This window comes from Pongo abelii, chromosome 1, assembly GCF_028885655.2.
Source record: "Pongo abelii isolate AG06213 chromosome 1, NHGRI_mPonAbe1-v2.0_pri, whole genome shotgun sequence".
NCBI classification, from domain to species: Eukaryota; Metazoa; Chordata; class Mammalia; order Primates; family Hominidae; genus Pongo; species Pongo abelii.
In genome coordinates this window covers 63,148,009-63,162,751 of record NC_071985.2, presented here as the reverse complement: position 1 = coordinate 63,162,751, position 14,743 = coordinate 63,148,009, and the positions used below count along the sequence as shown (strand labels likewise).

At 36.1% G+C, this 14,743-nt stretch overlaps 1 protein-coding gene across 1 annotated transcript; it reads right to left on the bottom strand.

The window, feature by feature from the left end:
• Positions 1–1,623: 1,623 nt before the first annotated feature.
• On the bottom strand, positions 1,624–10,344 carry PTGS2 (prostaglandin-endoperoxide synthase 2). The gene is made up of 10 exons (XM_002809688.6): positions 10,097–10,344; positions 9,174–9,290; positions 8,910–9,053; positions 8,103–8,246; positions 7,492–7,673; positions 6,676–6,759; positions 6,306–6,552; positions 5,739–6,025; positions 5,091–5,238; positions 1,624–4,600 (listed from the first exon to the last, which is right to left on the bottom strand). The coding sequence occupies exons 1-10, from the start codon at positions 10,146–10,148 to the stop codon at positions 4,191–4,193; spliced, it is 1,815 nt and encodes a 604-aa protein (XP_002809734.3). The 5' UTR covers positions 10,149–10,344; the 3' UTR covers positions 1,624–4,190.
• Positions 10,345–14,743: the final 4,399 nt, after the last annotated feature.

Below are 14,743 nucleotides of genomic sequence, written 5' to 3'. Positions count from 1 at the left end.
GCATTAGGAGAAATACCTAATGTAGATGACGAGTTGATGGGTGCAGCAAACCACCATGGCGCATGTATACCTATGTAACAAACCTGCATGTTCTGCACATGTATCCCAGAACTTGAAGTATAAAGTGTATATATATATATATAGAATTACTGCCACTGCCATAAGGAGAATGGTTTGGGCTGAGGAAAGAATAGACAAGAGAACACCAATTAATAGACTATTACACTGCTAGGTTGTGAAGTTGGAAAAAAGGTGACAGATTTAGGATTTATTTGTGGGTTGTAGTCAACAGGATTGCTGTTGGATTGGCTATGCAAGTGACGGAAAGAGTATGGTGGTGTCTTTAATGTTGGACAATTATTATTTGGGATATATGGTGCTGGGAGGGAAGAATGTAAAAGAAGCAATTAAATTGATGACTTTGAGTGGAGAGGTTGTCAATTGACCATTTGGAGACGTTGTCAATTGGCAATTTGGAGATGTTGTCAATTGACAATTAGACATTGGTCCTGGAGTGCTTATCTGTGAGTGCTTATTATTTCAAATAATGAGCTTAAATGTGATTAATCTGGAGGAATGCAGACAGAGAAGATATCAAGACACTTCAACTTATAGATACAGTAGAAGAGAAAGAGCTTAGAAAAAAAGAGAGAGAGAAGACCGAGCAATAGTGCTCTGAGAAAGGTAAAGAAAGACCAGGAGAGTATCAAACCACGAAGCCAAGGTGGGGGCAGGGGTACTTTCAGTAAAGAGATTATAGCTATTTGTGTTGAATGCTACTGAGAAGCCAAATAAAAAACAGATTAGGAGAATGGCTGGATTTAATCAACTTGTTCCAATTCAGCACAGTAGAGGGAGAGTATACAGAGCGGAGGGGAGTGATTAGAATGATGGACAATAGAATCTGAGCTAGATGCATATGGAAATGGAAAGATAAGAGAGGTGATAAATAGTGAAGTGATGGGGTTGGTGGATCGGTAGGTTCAGTGAGACTGAGAGTTAGATGTTAGAGTGTAAGCAATAAAATAGGTGAGCTGGAAGATGCTTGGAATCCAGATTTTGAAAGTGGTGCTGTAATTAATCATAGTGATATGAAGATATGTATGATTTCAGGAAATATGGTGGAAGAGAGCATCCCTGGAATGGAGAAGGCCAAAGAGGAGAGGCCAGGGAAGATGCTAAATATGTGGTCCATGTAGATACTGAAATTACTAAGATGTCAAGGATAGAGGTAAACAAAAGCCTATGAGCTTTTGTATCAATGATTTGCCCAACTTTGTATAATTTCCTCCTCTTTGAACTTCTTAATTTTGTGCCTCCTTCATAATATTTGTCTCATTCTTTGCCTTATTGTGTATTTTTTTCTTCTTCTTCTAGACTAGGCAATGAAAATAAGCTTGTTTGCTATCTTCTGTAAAGATACACAAACTAGACGTTTTCCAACACAGTGTCGCAGTGAATAAGGATTATGAGATTTAAATAGTGACTCTAGGAAGCCTCTATATAACTGAGGGCAAAACCATTTAATGAAGGGCCAGCCCTATTTTTGAATAGGTAGGAGAATGCAAGATAATGGTTTAAGAGTAATGCTTCAGAGAAATCTTATGTCATATGACAAAGATATATAGAAACAATCAAAGTTTATTTTCAGAAAAGATCTGGCAATTTTTAAATAGTACAAAAATAAACAGACTTTTATTTCCAGACTTATCTTTTACATAAGTTAAATACACATTTGTCTGAGGCACTGAAACATTCACATACACAACCCAAATTCCCAGGTTTTGTCAGCAGATCAATGTTAATAACAAATCAAGTTTTTTTTTTTAAATCAGTGAACAGTGTTTTATACAAGCATATTGACTATTTCTTTCTTAACCTTAAACCTTCTAAACATAAAATTGTAAAGAAGACTCTCCTGAGTTATTTATCTTTAATGATATTTATTTCATTTTCTCCCTCTTCCTAAAAGAAAATTTTTTTCAATTATTTATATAAATACTATTATCTGTAATCAGCGTTTGATTTAAAAATATTAAAACCCACAGTGCTTGACACAGAATATTTTCTCAATAAATTGTGGCTGAACAAATTAACGAAGCATCCACAGGTCCCTCAAAACATTTTAAAAGGTCAGTCTTATGGCACATTCAGGCTAATGAGACAATATTCTTTGTGGGCTAGCACATAGGCCTATCCTAAGGACAAACATTCAACCTTAAATATCTCAATATACCAATCAGATTTCTAAAAATTTATTCACAAATCTTAATACAATCATTTCTTTGGATTGTTTACATAATATTCAGAGAGGTAACCCCAAAGAAAATATACCGATTGTGACATAACAAAAAAAAATCAATGATTGTAGGCTTAAACACAGTTTATAACCATAGTGTCCTAATAAGACATAAATAATAATCTTCAATAAATTAAGTAATATACAGTACCATTAAATGTCAGTGACAATGAAATGTGGAAAAGAAGTATTATCATCATTATTATTATTGCTGAGAACTATTTAGATATCGTTTGGTTTTATTTTTAAATAAGAAAGGGCATTAATTAGAATGGGAATGTAGCTTTTTTCCAGTCACAAACCCTGTGCAGTTCTCTCTGAGGCACTAGCCTCTTTGCAGGCATCTTGGTTACAGATAGCTAAAATTAGCTTTAAATAAAATTCTCTGCTTTTCACTTAAAATAAGTGTATGCTATTTTTAAAAGGGCCTTTGTTTTTCTCTTTTAATCTTCTTAAGAGGAGCTAAATAGCAGTCCTGAGCTGAGGTTTACCTGAAAATTTGCAAAAGTTCAGGTAAGAAAATATAGGCAGAGTCCAAAGAAAGTGAACTCTGATCTTAAAACTAGTAAAACAAAATAGGAGAAATGAAGTGATGAGAAGACTGTGTCTCTTAGCAAAATGTCTAAAAGAAGAAAAGACAAGGAACAGCATGCAGGTAGCCAGGCTTGATTCCAATGCACCTACTGAATTGGCTTCAAGACTGAGATAAAATTAATGTGTGAAATGAATTTAAGCATTTTGAAGAGGTATTTTATGAGGTCATTGCTACTTTTGCAATGTGATATGGATTGCTAAATTAAACTGTACAACAGAAAATCTGAGAAAACATATCGTTATTCAAGCACAGCTTGGTACTTCATTAACCTCACAGCAAAATCTGAGTACCAGGCCTGCAGTGCACAAGGATAAAAAAAAGTTTCCTTCAAAAGTTTAAACCTAAATTTGAACTATAATTTGGTTTTCTTCTTTGTTATTGCTTATTTTAAAGGTAGACTCTTTTGCTGCTATAGATTTTACATGTTACCAGCCATATAAACAAATTCTGGAATATCTCAACAAAATATTTCTTATTTTAAAATAACACTGCAGTGGCTCCACCACTTTAATAAATTTGGCATTTTGATTTAAAAGGAAGTTGTAACAGTCACGCTAAAAAGGTTTGTACTCTTGGTGAAAAAGGAACATCACTCATACAATATTTTAACAAGCAATTGTAGTAAAATTTCTACTGATTTTACAGATTTAAATCCAAGACAGCTTCTTTTTGGTATATGTACAAGTTTAATAACTTTAAGAAATAAAACAAGTTTTACAGGTGATTCTACCCTATGAATTTAGAAATTTCAAATTATTGTTTCATTGCTGATTTTATAAAGTAGACATGAAATTACTGGTAATGTCTAATTTAAATATTCATTTAGTAATGCACTGGTACCTGTTTTTGTTAGTTTGATGACAGAGAAATGTCCAAAAGTACTTTAAAATTTCAAACATTAGTTACTTCTAATGCATCATGGAAGATGCATTGGAAACATTGACAGTGTAAAAACTTTCAGCATTTTGCCATCTTGTGACAGTGTTTAGGTATTCAAACATTCTTTACTTTTGTTCTTATAAGTTGAAATTCAAGTAAAAAGACGTCAAAACTCATTTCTCTCTGGTTTATAAAAGAGAATAAAAACTCTTTTCCAAACTTAACAGCAACAGCAAAATCTTTAGAGTAGTGACATAAAAGTCTTCACAAGTATTATGACTCCTTTCTCCGCAACAGGAGTACTGACTTCTGTTACAGAAGATGTTAAGTAACATAAGGAGTTTAATATAAATATTATTAAATAATTAAATTAATAGACATGGTTCATATAAATAAATAAATATGATCATTAGACTTCTACAGTTCAGTCGAACGTTCTTTGAGTAGTACTGTGGGATTGATATCATCTAGTCCGGAGCGGGAAGAACTTGCATTGATGGTGACTGTTTTGATAAGCTCTGGATCTGGAACACTGAATGAAGTAAAGGGACAGCCCTTCACGTTATTGCAGATGAGAGACTGAATTGAGGCAGTGTTGATGATTTGAAAACCCACTTCTCCACCAAAAGTGCTTGGCTTCCAGTAGGCAGGAGAACATATAACATTACCCATAAGTCCTTTCAAGGAGAATGGTGCTCCAACTTCTACCATGGTCTCACCAAAGATGGCATCTGGACGAGGCTTTTCTACCAGAAGGCCAGGATACAGCTCCATAGCATCGATGTCACCATAGAGTGCTTCCAACTCTGCAGACATTTCCTTTTCTCCTGTGAAGGCAATGAAGACAGAGATACAACCAATTTCAAACTTCACAAAATAAAAAACAGTTTGGTTCTTTTGCTCAATTTGCTGCCAACTTCTCTGTTTCCATTTGACCCCTGATTCTTTTAAGAAGTTTAGGGGCCAGGCGTGGTGGCTCATGCCTGTAATCCCAGCACTTTGGGAGGCTGAAGCCGGTGGATCACGAGGTCAGGAGTTTGAGACCAGCCTGGCTAACACGGTGAAACCCCGTCTATACTAAAAATACAAAAAATTATCCAGGCGTGCGACGTGCGCCTGTAGTCCCAGCTACTCAGGAAGCTGAGGCAGGAGAATTGCTTGAACTCAGGAGGCGGAGGTTGCAGTGAGCCGAGATGGCGCTACTGTACTCCAGCCTGGGTGACAGAGCGCGGCTCCATTTCAAAAAGAAAACCAAAAACAACAAAAACAAACAAACAAACAAACAAAAAACGAAGAAGTTTAGAAACTGTTTCTTACCTGTAAGTTCTTCAAATGATTCATAAGGCTTCAGCATAAAGCGTTTGCGGTACTCATTAAAAGACTGGTATTTCATCTGCCTGCTCTGGTCAATAGAAGCCTGTGATACTTTTTGTACTGCGGGTGGAACATTCCTACCACCAGCAACCTGTGGAAAGTAAAATTAGTTGTAAAACAAGAATTTTAGGCATATTTACTGTTTGTATTCAGCTTGCCTTAGGTACAAATCAGGTAAAACTGAAACTCCCAGCGGAGACAATTTTTATTTGCTGGGAAGATGCTTACGTACATTTCAACAGGAGCTCTGCTTAAAATTCAATGGGACACCAGCCTAGAACTAATTTGCCTTTTTAAATTTCAAAAATAAAACTAGTATTCAAGCCTAAAATATTTATTCCTATAAGATTATAGATACTTTTTGAAAATATTTTTAAGGTAGGGGTACGATTTGCTATTTGTTTGACAACTGTAGACTAGACTAAAATTTAGACTTTTCAAACAAAGTTAGGCTTCTTATATCAATAAAATAATTTTACTAGCAATATAACTAACTACTCTTTTAGTAAGTTTAAGAAAAATAATTTCCGTGGCAGAAATTCTAAAGTTACTGACTAGTCCTTTGTTTTGGTTTTCAATAATAATGCTTACCCTGCCAGCAATTTGCCTGGTGAATGATTCAACAAACTGGGTAATTCCATGTTCCAGTAATATAGAGTTGTTGTAGATAAACTGTTGATAGTTGTATTTCTGGTCATGAATTTGAAAGGTGTCAGGCAGAAGGGGATGCCAGTGATAGAGGGTGTTAAACTCAGCAGCAATACGATTTTGGTACTGGAATTGTTTGTTGAAAAGTAGTTCTGGGTCAAATTTCAGTTTGAAGTGATAGCCACTCAAGTGTTGCACATAATCTTCAATCACAATCTTAATAGTCTCTCCTATTTGCACAAAATAAATAATAAAAACATTTACTGCTTCTGATCACAAGCTTTCAAGCAATTGGAATGCAATTTTTAAAATTTGCTATTCCTTCATTTATTTTCTTCCTTGTCAATATCAAAAGATAGCTATATGATCAGTCATGCTTACATATTTAATGAATATAGAATGTGTGAGTTTTCATTTACCACATCTTGTCATTTACTCAAAACATAACAAAGATAGCACATTACTTTTCCCTGGGGAAGAGGGTTTTATATAAATCATTTTCTTGTTTACCTATCAGTATTAGCCTGCTTGTCTGGAACAACTGCTCATCACCCCATTCAGGATGCTCCTGTTTAAGCACATCGCATACTCTGTTGTGTTCCCGCAGCCAGATTGTGGCATACATCATCAGACCAGGCACTAGACCAAAGACCTCCTGCCCCACAGCAAACCGTAGATGCTCAGGGACTTGAGGAGGGTAGATCATCTCTGCCTGAGTATCTTTGACTGTGGGAGGATACATCTCTCCATCAATTATCTAAAAAATAACAATAATAAATAAACATTAGTTAAAAAGTTAAGGAACACATTTTTAGGGATTTTAAAATATGGGTGTAAGCGGTAAGTAATAACTAAGTCTTAATAGTCAAAGGAAGCATACCTGATATTTCATTTTTCCATCCTTGAAAAGGCGCAGTTTATGCTGTCTATCCAGAGTTTCACCGTAAATGTGATTTAAGTCCACCTAGAAAATGATGAAAACGTTTTAATTTGTTGCTGTTGAAGTTTTTTTATATAAAGTGTCTATCATATAATTCATCATTAAATAATTTGATCATTTAGCTTTCTTTAAAATTTTTAAATAAAATATACATTTTTTCATAGCCACAAATTGCTAAATTAATTTGTTTATCCACCAAAGCTACAAACTGATATGTCTTTGTGTTTAATGGAATTAATATACTATATTGAGCTTATATCATATATATTATATACTTCACTATGATGATATGGTAATTCTAAAAAAGTATAAAAATGTATTATTTATAAAAAATTCTTATGAATAACTTGAAGCTATTCTATTGAAATCCAAAAAATAATAATGCAGCAAAAACCTCACCTTACAATAATGAAAGCAGCATAATCAGGGTACAATGTGTTTTTGAGGACATAACATTTTGCAGTACTAACATTTTAAACTAAAAAATACAGGGGTCAAATTACAAATAATAATACCTGTACATATGTATGTGTGTGAATGTTTATATATGTGTGTGCATGTCTGTGTGTGTGTGTAATTTTACTAGACCAGGGAAGTAAATGGAAAATTCCTTTAAGGTTTTTATAGATAAGACTTCTTTTCTAAAAAAGTGGAAAAGTTATTTGGATCTATTTATCTGTATATCTCCTTTAACGTTAGCCCTTGACTATGATTTGGTATAATTTTACTAACTCTAAGTTATTAACTCTATCTTACCCCATGGCCCAGCCCGTTGGTGAAAGCTGGCCCTCGCTTATGATCTGACTTGAAAAACTGATGCGTGAAGTGCTGGGCAAAGAATGCAAACATCATGTTTGTGCCCTGGGGATCAGGGATGAACTTTCTTCTTAGAAGAAATTTTTCCACAATCTCATTTGAATCAGGAAGCTGCTTTTTACCTGAAAAATGAGAAAGCTAAGATAAGAGTCCATCTATGTAGTCAAGAAAGGAGACGGTGACTGTCAATCTACCAGGAATTCTTCATTTATATGAGAATTACAATAGTGAATAGGATCACAATATAAACAACAGTTCTAAGATATGGTGGAACAACTTCTTACTGAATGATTTTATCTATTTTAATTAGAATTATTTCATTTCTAATGAAATAATTTGAAAATATTAAGACATTATACCAAGATGCTCATTTGCTTTTACATAATAGTTTACATAGACTCATACTTTTAAAAATACCCATAGATACCCATGATAAAAGTAAAAACTGCTTTCGTTAATAAATAAGTGGTAGTCTAAGGTCAATTTTTTTTTTGGCAGCAATGCAGCCTCTCTTATAGTTAATACATCTCTAATGGATTCTTCTCACTCACCTTTGACACCCAAGGGAGTCGGGCAGTCATCAGGCACAGGAGGAAGGGCTCTGGTATAATAGGAGAGGTTAGAGAAGGCTTCCCAGCTTTTGTAGCCATAGTCAGCATTGTAAGTTGGTGGACTGTCAATCAAATGTGATCTGGCTGAGATTTTCAAAGAAAAAAATGTTTTATTTATTCTCATTTGTTAAGCAAATCAACATTATTTTTATTGTAAAATGTGGAAAGTGGCACTAGAGGTTGAATTTAACTCCAAAAATCAAAAATAATCTATTTTAAATAATCTATTTTAACTACACTTTATAGTCTAACAGCCATTTGAAATACATCTTTTATAAAATACATATACTCTGCACATTATAATCTGGCAATATTGATTTTTCAGGTAGCCATCTGCTCACTATCCAAGAGGCCTATGAAAGGAATGGCTGAGTATGGCACCCACTTTAGAATCATGGAAAGTTATTTTCTTGCTGATCCAAATCCAAATTTATTTTAATGGGTGCTACATGTTCAGAACAATTCTGTGGCCCATGGGCATTCAACAAACAGCTGGACCATGCTACCTCCACAGACTGACCGAACAGTAAAGGTTAGAAGAGGTATACAGAGTTGTGAGTAGACTGTATAAACTGGATGGGACTAAATGTCAATATTTTTGGCCATTAAGATGGAAGGCAAACTTAAAAGGTATCTTAAAGTCTTTTTGATAAGCTTGGAAATATGTTTTTAGATTAGGCTTACAGTATTATAGAGCATATTTTTCTTTGAGAAAGCTAAAAACCTTAGAAAGACACTTGTACTTACATGTCAACACATAACTCATAATTGCATTTCGAAGGAAGGGAATGTTATTCACAACGTTCCAAAATCCCTTGAAGTGGGTAAGTATGTAGTGCACTGTGTTTGGAGTGGGTTTCAGAAATAATTTTATTCTTGTCAGAAATTCCGCTGCAAGAAGACGAAGAAAGGGAGGGAGAAATTAATGGGACTCATTATAAGATACAAATCTATACAATGATAACTGTATCCAGCCCCACTCCTAATGAGGCAACCAAAGGACAAACTTACGTGTTGAGCAGTTTTCTCCATAGAATCCTGTCCGGGTACAATCGCATTTATACTGTTCAAATCCCACACTCATACATACACCTCGGTTTTGACATGGGTGGGAACAGCAAGGATTTGCTACAATTAAAGGACAGCATATAAATCATTCTCTAGTGTCTTAATCTTAATTTAAACATTTAATTGTTTTACTATGAATCAACTTTACAATAATAAATTCAAGAAATATATAGGTAGTCATGGAAAAACAATTTTTTAACCTGCCTTAGAATGGATAAAACGTAGAAATACCAATTTTCTATTCTAAATAAGGATAACAGCATATTCAACTTGGTACATCATGTTATTAAGCTTTTCTTAGTTAACCCTTTAGATGTTAAAATTAGCATTTTTAAGAAGTTCAAATAAGTAGCACTTCACTTTCCAAATTAAAATGGATCTAGTACACTAATCAACATTTAGGGAAAAATTCAAAGTAAAATAGCTTACTTTTAAGACATTTTGCTTATCTTAAAATATAATCCAGGCTTTCCTGGGGGCAGGAAAGAACTGACTAGAGTATTTAAAACAACTTCTTCCACTCAATAAAAAGAGGTTCCAAATATAAACAATTCACATATATTGATCAGATCCTGTCTTATCATAATGACAACCTGCAAATTAGTATCTTCTGTCCCTATTTAGGAGGTGAGAGTGTCTCAGATCGGTTAAGTAACTGGCTCATAATAATCAGTGCTTGTGGGAAAGCTGGAATATCCAAGGAGTTCTTTCGGACTCTAGCGGTCCAAGCTCTTTCCCAAGTCACGTAGCTTCTCTATTCGGAGAGAAGTCGGAGTACTGGGATAGACCCAGGAGGTCAGAGCGGAAACTCTGCCCAGGTGGGTGCGTGGAACCGGAGTCTCCGGTGCGCGGCGCCAGGTACTCACCTGCATGGCTGAGCGCCAGGACCGCGCACAGCAGCAGGGCGCGGGCGAGCATCGCAGCGGCGGGCAGGGCGCGGCGCGGGCGTAGGCTTTGCTGTATGAGGGCGTCTGGCTGTGGAGCTGAAGGAGGCGCTGCTGAGGAGTTCCTGGGCGTGCTCCTGACGCTCACTGCAAGTCGTTTGACAACTGGTCGCTAACCGAGAGAACCTTCCTTTTTATAAGACTGAAAACCAAGCCCATGTGACGAAATGACTGTTTCTTTCCGCCTTTTCGTACCCCCCACAAATTTTTCCCTCCTCTCCCCTTAAAAAAATTGCGTAAGCCCGGTGGGGGCAGGGTTTTTTTACCCACGCAAATGAGAAAATCGGAAACCCAGGAAGCTGCCCCAATTTGGGAGCAGAGCGGGTAGTCCCCACTCTCCTGTCTGATCCCTCCCTCTCCTCCCCGAGTTCCACCGCCCCAGGCGCACAGGTTTCCGCCAGATGTCTTTTCTTCCTCGCAGTCTTTGCCCGAGCGTTTCCGAGAGCCAGTCCTGGACTGACCGCCTTGGATGGGATACCGGGGGAGGGCAGAAGGACACTTGGCTTCCTCTCCAGGAATTTGAGCGGCCCTGAGGTCCGGGGGCGCAGGGAATCCCCTCTCCCGCCGCCGCCGCCGTGTCTGGTCTGTACGTCTTTAGAGGGTCGAGGAAGTCACGTCGGGACAGACTGGGGCGAGTAAGGTTAAGAAAGGCTGACATGTTTTATGTTTTAGTGACGACGCTTAATAGGCTGTGTATCTGCTCTATATGCAGCACATACATACATAGCTTTTTAAAAAACTCTTATTTTGTGGAATGAAATAGCTACCCTCAGTGTACATAGCTCTAATTTATCTTTGTAGCTAAGTTGCTTTCAACAGAAGAAATACTGTTCTCCGTACCTTCACCCCCTCCTTATTTCTTGGAAAGGGGGGGGAAAAGGTAAATTCTCCTCATAATACTGCTTCTAAGCAGTTACCCTGTAAGTAGTTAATGTGAGCTCCACGGGTCACCGATATAAAGTTTTCTGCCTTCTGATGGACAAAGGAAACGGCGATGGCCAGAATTTGCAGGGACGCTAAATGTCCAAAACGTCTGCCTTAAAGCATTCCTCTCCCTGATGCGTGGATTATTTTGGTTACTAGCCCTTCACAGGAGATACCGGCAAAATAAATTCGAATTTTAAAGTTCACTCTTTTGTCTTTTCTGTCCACTTTTCCAAGATTATGAGTTGTGACCATGGATCAAAGTACAACATAGCATTTACTTTTCAGTTGTCTGGGCTTATTGGGGCTAATTTTCTATTCTCGTTTTGGAACATAGTTGGATGAGGGATTAATTAGATGGAAGGGAGATTTTGACAGTTGGAATTTCATCTTTGCTTTTGTTTAACATCTATCATGGGTAGTGCTCAGGGAGGAGTATGTGAGGGTGAGATACTAAAATATATATATATATATATACATATATATATACACACACACCAGAAAAGAAGTGGAAAATAGAAAATTCAGTTATGTCCTAAGTCCTTAGCATTACAGGAAAAGGACAGCATAAAACCTGAAATAAAACTACACCAGGTACCTCAATTTGCAGAAGTCTTATAAGAAAAAAATAAATAAGAGACTCACTTGGAGATTTTTTTTTAACCGTTTTGCTTAAGGTACACATCTGATTCTACATGAGACACAAATGACTAAAATTCCATCTCATCTAGGAAGCCTTTCTCCTCCTCTAGTCATATTTAATCATTCCATTTATGGCACTCCCATTTATTGCATGGAATCTTACATGAAATTTCAACTAAGAGCGTAGATCATTTTCTTTTTGATAATTTAGTAATTTCCATTTTCTGTTTCATTTTAAAGGAGTAGGTTGCATCTACTGAAATTTGAAGTTTGTAGTTAGAGCTACTAATGTTAGTTTGGGTTAGAAGCCATGTTAGAATCCATACTGTGAGAGTGTACTAAAATTTTACATTACAATCCTGAATTCATTTTGAACTGATCATCATCATTGTCTTCCTTATCAGACATTAATTGTATACCTATTATGTATAGAAGTAGGTTCTGTTGTCTGAAAAGAAATTTTGAATATAAAAGTGAAGGAAAAACAGGGCATAAGAAATAATTATATTTAGATTATTTTAAACTCAAAGGAATTGAACCCATCTATCTCACAGTGGAAATTCTGTCACTTATATAGCAGGATAGAGTGAAGAGAGTTCCATGTACCTGGAAAGTAAAAAGAAAAGTTCAAGGAGAATCTGAGACTTTAAGGATGGGCAGAGTTTTAGAAAGACGTGCAAATCTGAGCATAAGGAAAAAGTTACATAATTGATTAAATAACTTTGAGAATTCTGAGACAATAAAATAAAATGGATAGGTACATTTGGGGTGCTGGTCTTGGGAGTATATTAAATGTGCCAAACTAAATTAAGACAACTAAGCCTGTTTTATATGGAAAAGTACTGTGACTATCGTTTACCATAAAAAAAAAAGGTTTGATCATGTAAAACTTATAGCTCTCATGTTTGCGTGTATTCAATGTTTCTGTGTCTATTTTAGGCAAATATATGGATCAGTTGTACAAAATTTCTATTAGCGTCTGAAATTTGTTGGGAAATACTCTACATGAAGAGAAAATAAGGAAGAATCTTAAAAATCTTCCAGAGCATTCTGTTGAGTTTTACTGCCCCCTTCTGCTGCTTGAAATTTTGTCAACTTTTTTCCTAAGATGCTGGGAAGATCGCCAGACAGATTTTGTGTTTAATTTTATAATGTTCTAAACATTCACATGTTGCACTGTTCATTTCAGATTTAAGTTTCATGAATATGTTGAAAAGAAATGAAATATTTATTAATTGAAGTGATAAGCCATTCATGTGAGTTAAAAGAAAATGAACAATAAAGACTCTTAATGTCCAAAATTCCAAATAACCTAACTTTTTTTTTCCCTTCCTTGTACTTTGAGCAGGGTTCTACTACTCATATATATAGATCCATTATCTCAGGCGAGGGTCCTTTTTCTATTTCCCTCATTTCTTCTTTGGTGGGTTTAGTGGTTCACTTAGAGAGTGGAGATTGCCCCTTGTCTTCTTTCTTTCATGGCATGTTGGCTGAAAAAAGAGCTTTGCTGTCTTGTGTCAGGGTTATTCTTAACATACTTTGTCAAGGTTATGCCATGAAGTTTATCTCTTCCTTGAGTAGCAGAAATGCCACTTATAGAAGATCTTTACTTTAGTCCTTTAGTAAAGCCTGATTATTTACCCATTCTTAGCTACACAAGATAGTTTACAGGCTATGAACAAAAGCATATAATTTGTTAAATTAAGAAAAGTCCTTTCACATAAGTCAATGAAGAAACACTTAAAAAATCTCTTTCTAAGTTTTATAAAACAACTTAGATTTCTGTTTCTCAAATATCGAAATTCTTTGATGGATTTTTCTTTTACTTCATTTTTTTTGTGATTGTTTATTATAATACTCAGATGAGCCAAAGTAGTTGAATGAGTTGAACACAGTCTTTGTATTGGACCTAGAAATATCACAAGGGGACAAGGAAGGGAAAGAGAGTGTGAGGTGGGTGCACTGGAGCAGGCAGGATGTGAACATACCCACCCACAGAATATGAGGCTTAGGACTTTCAGTTTCTGATCTGGCATGTCAGGAAGGAGCTTGGAAATTGTCACTTCATCCTAAAAACAAGTAAAAATCTAAGCAAACTGAAAAATCAACACTCTCAGAACTGTCAGAGAAGTGAGGTGACAGGTCAAAACCCTACTTAAAAAATTTGAAAGACAGACCATACAAGAAGAACAACTTACTGGAGCAGAAATGCACAGGCAGAAACCTCTATGAAAACCAGTACGTGGGTAGGAAAACCTGAACTGTAATTGATTAATTGCTGGAGGTTCAGTGCAGATAAGTCTGCAAAGGAAAAATTCTGGAAGACTCCCACACTTTTGTGAGTTTTGCTTCCTGGAGCTCTACGAGGTTCTCACAGTGAATATCAGAGAAAACTCCCCCTCAGCTCCATCAGAGTATAGTGTTCTTAACAAGGCCTATACTCAAGAGAAACTATTTTATAATATTAGAGTCTAAACTAGTGGGATTTTTGTCGGAGCCTAACTGAACTAGAAGAAAGAAAATACCTAAATTTAACTGGCTCTAGCCTTCCATACGGGGGAAGAAAAATACCCAACTCCAGCCCTCTCTTTAGCTTCTACATTGGAGAAGGGAAATACCCAATTCTAGCCCCCTCCAGTGATCTCGTCCCACTTAAGGACAGGAAAAGAGTGGAATGAAAAGCACTTGTGAAAGTCACTGTCCATAGGCACAGGCTCACTAAAAGACTGAGACCTGCTATAGGACTATAGAATGCTTCACTTCGCCTGACCTCTTATCATCACATTACAATTTATTGAGTTTCTTTCACTCAGTACATCATGCCTGGCTTTCAACAAAAAATTAGAAGTCACACTAAAAGACAAAAACATAGCTTGATAAGACAGAGCAAGCATCAGAATCAATGCCAAATATGGTAGAGATGTTGAAATTACAATACCTATGAATTTAAAACAACTGCAATTACTATGATAAGACAACACACAAGAATAGGTTGGTAATGTA

What these genes read in the sequence shown, in the direction of transcription:
- PTGS2 (XM_002809688.6), bottom strand. Translation starts at nt 10,148, where the DNA reads ATGCTCGCCCGCGCCCTGCTGCTGTGCGCGGTCCTGGCGCTCAGCCAT. An exon ending in CCAACGGGCTGGGCCATGGG is followed by an intron (nt 6,760 to 7,491) that starts GTAAGATAGAGT and finishes ATCATTTTCTAG; the next exon opens with GTGGACTTAAATCACATTTA. An exon ending in CCAGGCAAATTGCTGGCAGG is followed by an intron (nt 5,239 to 5,738) that starts GTAAGCATTATT and finishes TACTTTCCACAG; the next exon opens with GTTGCTGGTGGTAGGAATGT.